The sequence below is a fragment of the Tribolium madens genome, unplaced genomic scaffold (assembly GCF_015345945.1).
Source record: "Tribolium madens isolate multiple individuals breed KSU strain unplaced genomic scaffold, Tmad_KSU_1.1 Scaffold_3;HRSCAF=73;Tcas5.2_LG2, whole genome shotgun sequence".
Taxonomy (NCBI): Eukaryota; Metazoa; Arthropoda; class Insecta; order Coleoptera; family Tenebrionidae; genus Tribolium; species Tribolium madens.
Window position 1 is genome coordinate 3,715,769 of NW_025401006.1, and position 15,130 is coordinate 3,730,898.

The 15,130-nt window shown below is 35.2% G+C and overlaps 4 protein-coding genes across 11 annotated transcripts in view; 2 read left to right on the forward strand and 2 right to left on the reverse strand.

Annotated features, from left to right (window-relative positions):
• The window catches only part of LOC123007161 (disks large 1 tumor suppressor protein), a 189,827-nt gene that overhangs the window by 73,997 nt on the left and 100,700 nt on the right, over positions 1-15,130 (reverse strand). The window lies entirely within an intron of this gene.
• On the forward strand, positions 745-3,910 carry LOC123007174 (cuticle protein-like). Its single transcript, XM_044402291.1, has 3 exons — positions 745-771; positions 826-1,308; positions 3,335-3,910. Exons 1-3 carry the CDS (start codon positions 760-762, stop codon positions 3,845-3,847), a joined length of 1,008 nt encoding a protein of 335 aa, XP_044258226.1. The 5' UTR covers positions 745-759; the 3' UTR covers positions 3,848-3,910.
• On the reverse strand, positions 5,470-6,291 carry LOC123007167 (cuticle protein 21-like). Its single transcript, XM_044402285.1, has one exon. It carries the CDS (start codon positions 6,249-6,251, stop codon positions 5,559-5,561), a length of 693 nt encoding a protein of 230 aa, XP_044258220.1. The 5' UTR covers positions 6,252-6,291; the 3' UTR covers positions 5,470-5,558.
• Positions 7,532-13,368, forward strand: LOC123007172 (cuticle protein-like). The gene is made up of 3 exons (XM_044402290.1): positions 7,532-7,687; positions 7,747-8,408; positions 12,813-13,368. Exons 1-3 carry the CDS (start codon positions 7,676-7,678, stop codon positions 13,306-13,308), a joined length of 1,170 nt encoding a protein of 389 aa, XP_044258225.1. The 5' UTR covers positions 7,532-7,675; the 3' UTR covers positions 13,309-13,368.

Below are 15,130 nucleotides of genomic sequence, written 5' to 3' on the forward strand. Positions count from 1 at the left end.
ACTCGTGGAATATAAAGGGTCATGATCATGCGATATAAAATCATATTCCACGGAGTGTACTATACACAAAATTATGTGTCCATATGGATACGCTTATAACAACATTATTATTTAACAGTCGCAGATAATAGTATATTATGATACTAGTTTTATAAGAAGTATTTCGTCGTGTTTAGGACACGACAAGCGAGCTACGCCACTCGTTTTTAAATTTGAATTTGTGCTTCAAGACTGGTCTTTTGACTTATTATTATTATTATCTAGTCAGATTTTTATTCTATGTATAAAAGCCGGGTACACACTACTGTAATGTAACATGTAATGTATCGTGCAATGTAAGGCTGTATCTTTTTTTATGTTCGGCGAACCGTTCGGAGCGTCATAAAATTTTGACCCTTTATAACAACGACTAAGTACATTGTTTAGTTGAAAAATCAAATTTGTGCTAGGTTGTGTATTTTTTACACAATAGATAACATTTTTTCCATATTTAACACTTCTTTAAAACATTTGAGTTTAATAAAGAATAATATGAAAACAAGCAGATATCGTAACCGAAATACCCCCGATCAGGTTCCTCTTTAAGCGAAACAATATCAGATGTTAATAGACAAATTGCAACCTAAACGAAAGTGACTTGGTGATACAAGTTATACCAGACAAGGTCGGTCCGTATGTTTGGCAATACTCCGGTTTTTCGGTTCAAATTGAATATAAAAACCCGCAAACAACCCAATCTCATCATTCAACTCTTCCACCATGGCATTTAAGGTAGGATCGAAACCAGTGATTTGAAAATGCAATTGAATAATTTTCCCATTTCAGTTCGTAGTTTTCGCTGCTTTGATCGCCGCTGCTCGTGCTGGTGTCATCGGTGCTCCTGCTGTTGCAGCCCCTCTTGCTTATGCTCATGCTGCCCCCGTAGCCCGCTATGCCGCCCCTGTGGCCTATGCTCATGCTCCAGTTGTGGCTCACGCCGCCCCAGTTTTAGCTCAAGCTGCCCCCGTCGCCGTCGCCAAGACTGTTGTCGCCGACGACTACGACCCTCATCCACAATATTCCTACGGATACGATATCCAAGACGGTTTAACCGGCGATAGTAAAAACCAACAAGAATCTCGTGATGGAGATGTTGTTCACGGCAGTTACTCCCTCACCGACCCTGATGGCACCAGACGTACTGTTGAATACACCGCTGACCCCATTAACGGATTCAACGCTGTTGTCCACAAAGAACCTCTCGTAGCCAAAGCCGTCGTTGCCCCAGCTGTCGCTAAAGTAGCCGCCCCTGTGGCTTACGCCGCCCCAGCTCTTATCCATCACTAAGATAGATACAACTTAACTTATTCTTTCCTGTACATAGCCTTTCTTATTTCTTAAGTAAAAAAAGAAAATATATTCTCGCATTTTTTTCCCCAAAATACCCTAAAATTAAACAAAAATAAATAAATTAAATAATCTTCTATAAAATATAATATAAAATTTGTATGATTTCATAATTAAAGTAACCTAGAGAAAACACCAAGACTGTAAGCATGATTTGTGACCGTACATTACACATTTTAATTACTGCATAATTTTGGTAGGCAACGCACTGAAAAATGTCAGTTGAACAATAAATTTCATTTTACAAAAAATGTGTAACATGCAAGCAAATATTTTATGATTATTTAAACAATTCATCTAGATTTTGTACTTTCATTGCCCCCGTTTTTTAAAAAGTAAATATAAATTCTAATTTTGAAATCTCGGTTAAATGTTGTTGGCTGAATGTTTTAACCCTTATTTTCCATTACTTTAGTCCTTTGTCCAGTTAGTACGCATAGTCATTACTATATAGATATAATAACAATATCTCTAATTTACAGCTGTTCGTGAACACAGGTTTATCTGTCGTGGATAATAATTATTAGTTCATGTAATGTAGCTCTATAACAATGTGTGAAATGAAAATATTGGGACAATAAAATTATTAATACTTTTAGATAACAACGGTTTTAGCTAATGCTGAAACCTACAGTTTATTATTAGATTTTGTGATACGTAATAACAGTTACAGTTCAGTGTGTTTAACAAAAAAGGTGTTTATAATGTTACCGAATTCCTCTGTAAATTTTATTGTGAAATATGATACTAACATGACACATAACTGTAAATTATTGTATGATAGTTGTCTTTGAGTATTCTTTAAATATTCATACACATTTAAATAAAATATAAGTGAGATTTAAATACAAACATTTAGTACAGTGATGGACAGTGAATTTCGTCCACCCAATTTCCCTGACAGATTAAAAGTGTAAATTAGTCTTTAAGTTTTCTTAACCTTGTTTCAGAATTTTGATTAACGTTTGTCATGTTGACAGAATGCTCGATAATTCTTGCTACTTTTAACCTTTGTCCTTTGAAATGGTAGTCCTTGGTATGCCCAAAAATATGGAGACACGTCTTTGAGACATACCTTCTTGTACCAGAGGGATAATTTTTATTTTATTTTAAACGCACTTACTGCTGGCATGTTGGAATTTGATTAAATTTGACAATACGTATTTGAATGTCAGTTATCATGACAATAAAGTACAGACTACAGTGAATTTTTGTGAATTCACAGAAATTGGGTGGACGAAATTCATTGTCCATCACTGTAATATTAATATTATATTTGCTGAAAGATCAACACTGAAGCAAGCATATACATCATCTGAATATTAAAAATCTTGATATAACATTTAAAAATATGTCAAATCATATTGATTTGCTTTGATATAAAAAATTGTTTAAGCAAATCAAAATTAGAAAAAAATAAAACGAAATACATCAGTGTTTTACGTAAAATACGAAAATCAACTTTTTTGTACAAAATTTCTGACTAACTTTTTTTTTTATAAAAGTAGAGACTGGGTATGCGTTGGATTTGTGTGCAGAATTTTATATAAAAATGAGATATTCTGAAACTCGCGTTTTTATTACAATTTGTCTTTGTCCTTTGAGAAAATTATCTCCAAGCTAATCTCGCAAAACCCCGTCTTTTCGATCCATTAAAAAATGCCCTAATTTAGAACACGAATTACATTCGCAAGGTGGAGAGTGTTTTACGATACTTGTCGAAAAAGCACGTGAGGACACACAAAAAAATATCTGTTCAATAAAAGATGGTAACCTTCAACAAGGGCGGTGCCGGTCGAAAAGTGTTCTAGTTACAACATACTACGAGTATAAAAGCTCGATCAAGTTAAAATTCAAGCATCATTTGTCAAGACCAGTTACCGAGATGGCATTCAAGGTAGCTAAATAGAGTAATTTTATAATTATTTTTAATTGCAATTGATTACAGCTTGTCGCCTTCACCGCTGTTATCGCCGTTGCCCGTGCTGGGCTCATTGGTGCCCCCGTCGCCGCCCCCTTAGGCTACGCTGCCCCCGTAGCCCGCTATGCCGCCCCTGTGGCCTATGCTCATGCTCCAGTTGTGGCTCATGCTGCCCCCGTCGCCGTCGCCAAGACTGTTGTCGGCGACGATTACGACCCCCATCCACAATACTCCTACGGATACGACATCCAAGACGGTTTAACCGGAGACAGCAAAAACCAACAAGAAACCCGTGATGGTGATGTTGTCCACGGCAGCTACTCCCTCACCGACCCCGATGGCACCCGCCGTACCGTTGAATACACCGCTGACCCCATCAACGGATTCAACGCTGTTGTCCACAAAGAACCCCTCGTAGCTAAGGCTGTTGTTGCCCCAGCTATCGCTAAAGTAGCCGCCCCCTTGGCTTACGCCGCCCCTGTAGCTAAAGTAGCCGCTCCTTTGGCCTATGCTGCCCCCGTAGCCAAATACTACCACTAAGTCGACTGCTATGTTTTAGTATAAATTAATTTATTGAAGTTTAATAAAAGTCATATTATCTAATAAGTCGCATTTCTTCGTATTGAGATCAATGTCAATGTGAAAAGCAACTAGGTCGTCACGCCTAACGAAAGTGAAAGCAATTTCTTCTTAAGATAAGTGGTGTTGCTACGCATTTTGTCTCGCGGATTTTTACGCGTGGCATAGTTTGCGATCTGTGAAAACAGTCGTTCGAGGACATTTCACGTAGTGCAATTTAAATTTCCTTGTCTGGCTTCTACCGATTCGATTTTCTCGTAGCGTTTGATTTAGTGTGTTTTTCATCGCAGAATGCAAAAACAAATTAAAACTCGGGCCGGTTCGAAAATTCCACAATATTCGAAAATTCCAGAAATAACTACACACTTTTACATCATTCAATAAAATAAATTGAAATGGTACCTATTACTTCATTAATTACGTTAGCATCAAATAAACCAGGACCAATTTTCATTTGTCAATAATAAGCGTACTGGGTGCTAATGTTAGAAATTAATTGAGAACTTACTTTTCGTTGATCCCTCATTGGGCAAAATAAAATTAATTTCATAAATAGTCTATTCATGATAATTAGAACTTTGCATAATTTGCCAATGAATTAGGTTGAAAAATCCAGTTTATGTAAAATGTGCCAGCACTTTTGGCAAATCGGTTTCGAAACAAAGTTGAACAGAGTTATAATCAGTTTCTATTAAATTGTTTATGATGCAAAAACATTTATCATTTTCAAAAAATTCAACATGTTTCGAATTTGAATTGTAACCAACATACGGTTTGTTTCATTTTTTTATCGGTTTCTGTCTGTTAAAAACAATGTTAGATGCACAAAAATAGTCTGGTAACTATGGCATAATCTTAATGATTGCTGTAAAATTTTACAATATTGAAATGTCAATTTTACAATAGCGATATCTCATTTTTACTGACATATCGATATTGTAAAATTGTAAACTCGCTCGGATTTCAAACTGACATCTGCAGCTGTCATTACATCCTAGAATTTTTGGATTTAATTTGTTCCAATTTTTGGCTTATTCGACAGAAACCGATAAAATCTTGAACAAACCTCGGATGTAATAATGTCGTAACAGCCTTACACAACGTATAAAAATCATTTTTTAGTTCAAAGGAAACAACTTATTTATTTAAAAGTTATGTACGTTAAATTATGAATTCAGAATAAAAAACAAAAGCTCTCAATAAAAATTTATGTTATCTCTGCAAACAAAAGTAAAGTGCTTTTAAATTTTCAATATACATACTTACATATGCATATTGAAAATTTGAGAGCAAGTTTACCTAATTAATAATCTTTTTAAAAGTTAAATAAAATTTCAATTAAACCCTCTGCAAAATTTACATTTTCAAAACTTGAACAAAAGTTTATACTCAAATTTTAATAATAACGTTGATTTACTAAACATAACAAAGTGATGTTCGTTGAGATATTTTGGTTTTATGTATATTTCTTGTTGAATATTTACTTATTTTAAATAATGCCTACTTGTATTTCTTATCAAAATAACTGCTGACTTTTTTGCTTTTTAGCATTATAACCTCTTTAGAAGAAAAGACATTGAAAGTTTTATATTAATTTTGTATATTTATGTACAATTTTCCTTGAAGAAAATATTATTTACAATAAATATAAACTCGAAAACATCTTCACAATTTACCAGGCGGCATAACGAGCAGCGATGGGGGCACTGATAACATGGGCACCGGCGGCATAAGCGGCACCATGTACAAGGGCTGGGGCGGAACGGACAACGGAAGTGGCAATAGCTGGAGCGGCAATACCGTGGGTGGTAGCAATAGCTGGGGCAGCACGAAGAAGAGGAGCAGCGGCTACAGCGGGAGCGGCGTAAGCGTGAGAGGTGGCGAAGGCTGGAGCGGCACGAAGAAGAGGAGCAGCGGCCAGAGCGGGAGCGGCGTAAGCGTGAGTGGCGGCGATGGCTGGGGCGGCACGGAGAAGAGGAGCGGTGGCTACAGCAGGAGCGGCGTAAGCGTGAGTGGTGGCGATAGCTGGAGCAGCGGCACGGAGAACGGGAGCTGCGGCGATGGCAGGAGCGGCACGGAGAACTGGAGCTACAGCAGAGGCGGCGACGGCGACAGCGGCGGCTTCCTTGCGAACAACAGCGTTGAATCCATTGATACCGTCGGCGGCGTAGTCGACAACACGCCGGGTTCCATCAGAGTCCAAAAGAGAGTATTGTCCTTGTACAATGTCTCCGCTTCGGCTTTCAACTTGGCTCTTGACGTCTCCGGTCAAGGGGTCCGAAACACCATAACCGAAGGTGTATTGAGGGTTACCAGCGTGGGCGACGGCGACCAAAGCAGCCAAGAGGACGTATTTGAAAGCCATTGTCGAGATGCAATCGAACGAATGACGATCAGAGCACAAAATTTGTATTTATATCAAAATTAACCCGGTTAGTTTAATGCTCTTTTGCGGAATTGTGCGATTTGGTAAGTGAGGCTGGCCTTCAGCAAAAAAAATTGATCCATAAAATTCAAACCACTTAAGTCAGGATATGAATAATTATCTTAAAGAATTTTTAAACAATCAAAAGTTTAAGGATTTTCGACACAACTGGTCTTGCGGATACCAATATGTAAAATAAAAATTATGTAGGAAAATAAAGGACAACAACTGACTCCACCCAATAAATCACATTAAGATATGGAAAGGACGAACATAAAAAAATAAAAAAATCAGAATATTTTTTAAGGTCGCTGAAATAAATCCTTCCTATTCCAAAACTATATAAATAATGGTTCCACACTCCACTGTATTTCATAAATCTCTTTGATCCAAACACAAGTCATGTTTTTATTCACTTTCAAGTGAATAATTATAGACCAACAATATCTTATTCCTATCTAATGACAGTAATTTTGTTGAATTTTATAATTCAAAATGTTATGTGTTACAAAAATATTCCAATGAGGAAATAACAGTTTTCTGCACTGTTTGTAACATAAATAAAAGTTTTGTGCTTTAGTTTGCAACTGAAACATTTGTTTCATCAGAAACGTAAATGTAGTAGTAGCAATGAACTTAATTTTTTGACCGTTTAATAAAATTAAATATCAGGTGATTGACTTTTAAATATTGTGTCAAAGGAACCTTGCAAAATGTAGGTCAATCCGATGATCCAATTATATTTGTATCAGCTTAAGTATTATGTACAATAAATAATTCATGGAACGTAAGAATGTACATATACATTCAGTTTTGTAATAGACTGAATGTTTCATCGTTTAACTTTTCTACGAAATGATTTTCAATCAAATGACGCAGTAGAATTTTAATAATGCAACAAGTGCACTACTGTTGCGTTTCCTTAAAATGCATAACCCTATAAAATTTGAAACGCATAAAACTAGATACATGTTAAGTTTTAATCAACTTGTCCCAAAATAGATACTGTTTTAGAAATAATTTCTTGGTGAAAACACATTTAGACCATTTTTGGCAGTTATTTATTTAGTTATTTTTGGCAATAAGCGCGTTTATTCCCACAATATGCCTTTATATGTAACCCAATAATTTTGTGTAAGTATTGCAGTTATGTTTTAAATACGACTTGTATGACTAGTTTTTGAAGTTGCTAATATTTGCGAACTGCCGCTTTAACCTTATCCAAGGCGTGGTCATTGTGAAATTAACCCGCGCAATTCCCTGCATTTTGCCAGTTTCAAAAATCGGGTGGTAAAAACCCACTATAAAAGCGCGTGCAAAACCTTTATCAACACAATTCAGTCGAACATCTCTAAACAGCAGCAATGGCTTACAAGGTAAACCATATCATAAACTCGAAAAATGACCATATTAATAAATTTTCTCTTTTGGATAGTTCGTCGCTCTCAGCGCTTTGTTCGCTTACGCTAGTGCCGGTATTGTAAGCGCCCCAGCCACCCTCGCTGCCGCTCCCATTTCCTACGCCGCTCCCGTAGCCCATACTTACGCCGCTCCCGTAGCCCATACTTACGCTGCTCCCATTGCCCGTGCTTACGCTGCTCCCATTGCCCGTGCTTACGCTGCTCCCATTGCCCCCATTGCCCGTTACGCCGCCCCCATTGCCCGTTACGCCGCCCCCGTTGCTCGTTATGCCGCCCCTGTTGCCGTAGCCCACGCTGCTCCCGTTGCCGTAGCTCACGCCGCTCCCGTCGCCGTTTCTGACGAATATGACCCCCATCCACAATACTCTTACGGATACGACATCCAAGACGGTTTAACCGGAGACAGCAAAAACCAACAAGAAACCCGTGATGGTGATGTTGTCCAGGGCAGCTACTCCCTCACCGACCCCGATGGTACTCGCCGTACTGTTGAATACACCGCTGACCCCATCAATGGATTCAATGCTGTTGTCCACAAAGAACCCCTTGTCGCTAAAGTCGCCGCTCCAGTTGCTTATGCCGCCCCCGTCGCCAGAGTAGCCGCCCCAGTCGCTTATGCCGCTCCCGTTGCCAAAGTAGCCGCTCCTTTGGCCTATGCTGCCCCCGTTGCCAAAGTACATGCCGCTCCTTTCCTCGGTTAAATTTGTTATTGTAAATAGTAATTTATTAAAAATATTCAATAAAAATAAAAACCCATCAAAATGTTTTCTATTTATGCATAGGTAATCCTCATTTTAAAGTACCTATTGTAAAAATCAAGTAACATACTTTTTCACTGTGTGAATTTGTCTTTTTTGAAGTATCAGAGTAATTTTTAGAAAAGAGGTTATATTCCATTCTTGTTTCCATCTTTTCTTCACTCTTAAAATTGTGTTTTTGGTTAAATTCTGTTAGTCTGCAATTGCTTTGTTGCCGGAAAGTGGCTATAGCCCTTCTACAGTTTAGACAGTATAAATATTTTTTGTTTTGAGTAAGTTTTGGAATTTCTCCTTATTGATACTGACAAGGTTTATGTCATGCTAATGGTCACATAATCCAGTAAAAAAACTGTATAAGTACGCAATTTTATTGTCCACCAGTGTATGTACATACGTGCGAACACATTGGCGAGGACCTGAATTTACGATCAAATTAATTAAACGTTTCGATAAACTTTCAAAAATTTCAACAGAAATGAAATACTTTTCAATTTGGTATCTAACCTTCCCTATTACTTTTGAGAGATCATTAAAAATGCTTTTGTTTGATAAATAATGTTAAAAAGTGTGGCACTTTGCTCTTATCTTCTAGAAACATGGCTTTTGTGTTAACTTCTGACCGTAAGCTTATCCAGTAAAATAAGAGTGTAATTACAAGAGAGCTTTGATTGACCGCAGTGTAGACTCGTATTCGCTTCTGATTTGGGAATTTCATTATGGCCAGGATCGGGATTCTATAACAGTAAATTTAAATTAAACTATTCAGCAAATAAAAAAACTTCTTTTCAGAGATATTGATAAATACAGGGTGATTCACGAAGAATAATGAGCCTGACCAAATTTTCGATGCAACCAACATTACAGTTGTCGCAAAATAACTTGCGAAAAGTAATGGTGGTTGCATCGAGAATTTGGTCAGGCTCATTATTCCTCGTGAATCAGGGCCGTACCCAAGGGGGGGGGGGGTTTAGGGGGTTCCCCCCCGAAATGATGAGCACTTTGTTATATAGTGTTATAAGTGTTAAAAATTTAGTTTTTTTTGTTATTTTAATGAGTTAATTTTAAATTTTTGTGAATAAATTTTTCATGTGTTAATTATACAGTGTTTCATTCTTATTGTTAGGTACAAATTTAAATAGTTAATGAAATATTTAATTTTAAGATAAAAGTGTTTTGAAAAATGCTATGAAAAGCAGCTACACCCCCTAAAAAAGGTACGTTTTTTAAAGGGTTTTTCCTAATATTTCAGAATAGATAAAATTACAAAATTTGGTACCTTTATAATGTACACCCAAACAAATGCCAAATAACAAAATTTTTAATTAGGGGCGTCCTAAACGGTAAAACAAATTTAATTTTTAATTTTTATGCTGTTTATGGTCTGTAACATAAATTTTTGAACCGATTTTTACTAAAAATCCGTAAATTGTATCGGAAAAACACAAAAGACCTTTTTTTTATGAAAAACTATGAAATTTTGTTGCTGAAAGTGGCAAGAAACCACAGGCAAAATAGTTAGAGTAAATTTTTACCCTAATCCCATCTAGTTTAGGAAGCACCTAATTAAAAATTTCAACATTTTATTTTTGTACTTGTTTAGGTGTATAAAAGTTATCATCTGTAGCAAATTTTGAAATTTTTTTCTAAAATGATTTCGGAAATATTGAAAAAAAACCTATTAAAAGACGCACCCCTTGCGTAGCATTTTTCGATATACAGGGTGATTCTTAAATAGACCGACAAAATTTTATCACAGCTTCCCTAGTATAAATGGAGACAAACTGTACCCTTTTTACGTTTATATTTTGTAGGGGCAAAACCCTCTTGATCCGTGCCACTTACGGCGTTTATGAATTGTTGCAATGATCAAGTACATTTTGATCAAATTAATACCATGGTTTCCACTACCCGTGCTAATACTATTTACGAACACATCAGTGGCGTACGCTTTACCTCGAAAATAACTTTAATAAATTTTATTTGGAGAACGGTTAAACAAAGAATTTTTTAAATATTTTATCCAGCATGTTCTCATTTGATACTACCAAGGATAAATTTTTGTCGGTCTATTTAAGAATCACCCTGTATGTTCATAGAAAATTTTTGTTTTAAAAATGAATATTCATCTCCTGTTTAAATTTGTAACAATAAAAAGTATTAAAAATTTATTTTATTTTTTGTTACTTTTGTGAGTTAATTTGTATTTTTTTTTTATGTTTAATTAGGATCTCTTATTTCAATTTAAAATAAAAACGTGTACTTAGAGATTTTTGCTTTTTAATCCGTCTTCTTTAATTTCATTTTCATGGACCAACAAGAATAGTAATAGTAATCTAGTAAAATATTATGCGTAACTTGACAATTTGAAAGAAAAAATTTCCGATATTTTTGTAATCTTAACGTTGGCAAACCTGTATATTCCGCCCAAGAGATAAAATGATATTACTGTTCACGGAATTTAATTATGTGTTTCCCAACCTTTAAAAGTTTAGTAATCTGCATATTACATAAGTGATTGTGAATAATAGTATATTACAAACCGAACAAGGAAGAGCTTCATTACAGCCGAGCGTTGGTTAAATGTTCGAGAGGGAAGCTCGATATAAATGAAGCATTTCTTCGAGATTTGTATACTATTTCATTTGCAATTATCCAATGTTAAAATTCAATTTAATATAAATTCTGAATAATTAGATGGGGATCTAACACATTTACGAGCAAGTCAACGTAAGCGGACAATAACAATATAAAAATTATAATACTGTCAAAATGACAATTCCATTAAAAGACTCCTAATCCTTTTTTATATAGTTTCTGAATATTATAAATGGCCATGTTGGTAAATAAAGAAGAAGAAGAACACATTATCTAACTAATTGTAATGATAGCAGGGCTCATCAATGTTATGCAAGCCATTCTCCAGGTGTGTAATATTTTCGGGGTATGTAATAATTATTCTCGGCTAGTTTCATTATTCCAGGTTAGTTTCAGTAATCATCTAGATCCCAGCTGTTGCCATGCCATGACAGATTACAATATAATTGCGAATAAATTTATTTAAAAAATTATTTAATTTAATACAAGTATGTAGCAAAATATAAAGTAGGTATAGTAAACACAAAAGCGTAGAGAAACTTGATTAAGGCTCATTGGAACCATCAATTTAAGACTCTACAATATAGTGCATAAAAATTATTACTAAGCGTTGTTTACAGTTGAATATAAAAATTAACATTTTTGTGTTTTGCGTCAAGGAAAAGCTTTTAAAAACACTATTTGATTACTATATTTCTTCTATTCTACAGTATGTCCTAGGATTAAGTTTACAATAGAAAAAAAAAATTTTTTTGATTTTACGCCAAAACTTCAAAAGAATAGCTTAACCGGAAACGAGAAAATCTGTAATTAATTAATCTGTTTTAGTAGAAAGATAAATTCATTTTTCTCTTGATTTTGGACTCTTAAAAATTTTTCTCTGCTTTTCCAAGTATCATCACATTGGCGGATTTATTTTTTGACGAATTCACTTTGACAATTAATTGTTAAAAATGATTGTTTTTTATCTTAAAGTTGTTTTGTGAGTTGCCATTTATTAAAATTTTATTTTTCACACAAACATTTTTGTTATTTAATTTACGTAAATTCATTTATTAAAATGACATCTTTGTCAAAAAATAAAACTGAAAATGTGATTAGATTTAAAACGAAGAAAAAAATAATAAGTCCGAAATAAAAAAAAAAAAACTTTTCTTGACTCGGAATAATAAAGTTTTCATTATTATTTGCTCGTATCAGGTAAAGCAAAAAATGTTTTACCTTTGCGATTTTGGCGTAAAATCAAAGATTTTTTTTTCTTCTTGTAAACTCAATCCGGGGACATACTGTATATATCTTGCATCTGTATTGCAAAAAAGTCGGTGTAAAAAAATATTTTTAATAATAATTGTTTATCATCAGTTTCAAAAACCCGATCACCCATTTCTCTGCTCTCAAACTGGCTGCTGATATGAAGAACCTGTACTTGAACAACTTAACCTTAATCAAGGTGTGGTAATTTCGAAACTCACCCGCGCAATTTCAAACGCTTACCCCAGTATAAAAACTCGAGAAAACATCGGAATAATCAGCACAACTCAGTTGACTATCAACGAGCAACAATGGCATTCAAGGTATAACCTTAATTTTTTTCTAAATTACCATTCACTTAACATTTTCTCTTTCTTCTAGCTTGTAGTCCTTAGCGCTTTGTTCGCTTACGCTAGCGCCGGCATCGTCAGTGCCCCAGCCACCCTCTCTCACGCCCCCATCAACTACGGTGCCCATGCCTTCGCCGCCCCAATTGCCCGTTTTGCCGCCCCAGTCGCCGTAGCCCATGCTGCTCCCGTTGTCGCTCACGCCGCCCCAGTTGCTGTAGCTCATGCCGCTCCCGTCGCCGTTTCCGACGAATACGACCCCCATCCTCAATACTCCTACGGATATGACATCCAAGACGGTTTAACCGGAGACAGCAAAAACCAACATGAAACTCGTGATGGCGATGTTGTCCATGGTAGCTACTCCCTCACCGACCCCGATGGCACCCGTCGTACCGTTGAATACACCGCCGACCCCATCAACGGATTCAACGCCGTTGTCCACAAAGAACCTCTCGTCGCTAAAGTTGCCGCTCCCGTAGCTGTTGCCCCAGCTATCGCCAGAGTAGCCGCCCCTGTCGCTTATGCCGCTCCCATTGCCAAAGTACACGCTCCTTTAGCTTATGCTGCCCCCGTAGCCAAAGTACATGCCCCTCTTGCATACTCCACCTCCGTCTTCCATTAAGAAGTGAACTGTTATTTTATTTATTGTAATGGATTAATAAAAAATCCGGTTTTGACCCAACTTTCATTTTCAATTATTTGACCTATCACTCAAATCAGTGCAAAGTTTGTGAAGTGGCGGTTTTTAAAAAGATATTATGTAAATATTAAAAATAATTTAATTGTTATTTAATACTTTCTCTCTTACACTAATTCGGACTAACACCTTCGTCATTGCAATTTTATTACGTACAAAACTTTCTCTACGACTGCCTAAATTAAAAAATAAATCATTTTTATTCTTCAACACTGTCAAAATTTACGGTTTTCCTTCCGTGTGAGGAAGTTTTGACAACTGTTTGGCATTTCTCAATACAAAACGATTATTTTTAACAGATTTAAAGCAAGTTTAAGTCTGGTTGAGTCTTTCGAAGAATAAAATGTTGTATTCAACTCGTTTGGGTGTAAATCGGACGCTTTATTCCACCTCGTGAATGATAAACCACTCGTTACACTCATGGTTTATTAAAAATCCACTCGCTTCCGATTTACATTCAAACTCGTACAATAAATAACTATTTTTAAATCAATAATAAACCATTTTATTTATTTGAAAAAGTGCAAAAACTTGATTTTATCGTTACAGGGAATGAATTTATAGAAACACGTTTCTTTGTACCTGTTGGTTATTGTTTGAGATTTAATACAACAGGTAATTAAAACTGTCTTAAAAAAATAATCGAAAAATAGAAAATCGATGTCTAGGTCTCGTAGCAAATAAATGTTTAACCTTTAACTATTGAGAAATCTAAAATTCGAGCAGATAGACCGAGCATTCATTCCCAACCGAGGTGACCAAAAATAGTAAACATCCTTGAGCAGATCGGTGTATAATCATCGGTGTCTATAAATTATAAGTTCGAGTTAAAGCTAGATCAATAATTTTTTAGATCATAAGTATATAATCTTTGTCAAAATCCTTCAGAAGCCCGTATAAATATACTATGGTTTAAATTAGTTATTTTTATACTGAGTCATTTTCTTAATAAAAAATTCTCAATTACAACACAAAACAATGTTGGCACCGTAATTTCATCTTATCGTTCTAACAAAAATATTATTTATTAAAACAAAATTCTTTTAAAATCGCCATCGCTTAAAAAAACATTCTGCAAATACCGATGACGTGTATAAAAAAGACCCTTATTTCTTGGTTAATCTTGGTTATAACTTGGTTAAAATATTTGAAAATTTTTCTTTCATTTCAACTCCACAGCTTGATAGCATTGTGTCACTCAAAACAATAGAAAGAACACGTTTAATATTAATTAATTTGTAGTTAAATTACCAAATGCACAAATTCCATTGCCAAATTGTGCAATTACATAAATATGTCGCGATACAATTTTTAATTGTTGTCATTAATTAAAATTACACAGAACAAGTTTTCTAAAAATTGTAAGCTTTTCATAAATTAGTAATGTGACATTAAGGTCAAGTACAGTGACATTTTTTTATTTAGCCAGTCTTTAGAATATCGTTGCAACATCGGTTATTGAAATCTCACGTGTTTTTGAAGGTGGATATACGAGTTACGGTCGTTTTAAAATTAAATATTGGTCGGCAATAATATATAACAATGGTGATATAACAAAAACTAAATAAATTTTAATTACATAAATGAGCAACTAGAACTAGAACTACAAATTGGTGTTAGTAAATGTCAACATTATACACTTTACAACTCAGGTCTAATAAAAACGTCACAATGTTTTGTAACAAATATACGAGTAGGCTAGGAAATCTGCAAACATCGAGCTTTTGCATGGCAAACCCGTTAAAAT

Excerpts from the sequence above, each read along its gene's own strand:
- LOC123007174 (XM_044402291.1), top strand. Across the intron at positions 1,309-3,334 it reads CTGTGGCTTACGCCGCCCCA|CTTGTCGCCTTCACCGCTGT; the intron begins GCTCTTATCCAT and ends AATTGATTACAG.
- LOC123007167 (XM_044402285.1), bottom strand. The coding sequence starts at position 6,251 with ATGGCTTTCAAATACGTCCTCTTGGCTGCTTTGGTCGCCGTCGCCCAC.
- LOC123007172 (XM_044402290.1), top strand. Across the intron at positions 8,409-12,812 it reads GCTGCCCCCGTTGCCAAAGT|TGCCTTCGCCGCCCCAATTG; the intron begins ACATGCCGCTCC and ends CTACGGTGCCCA.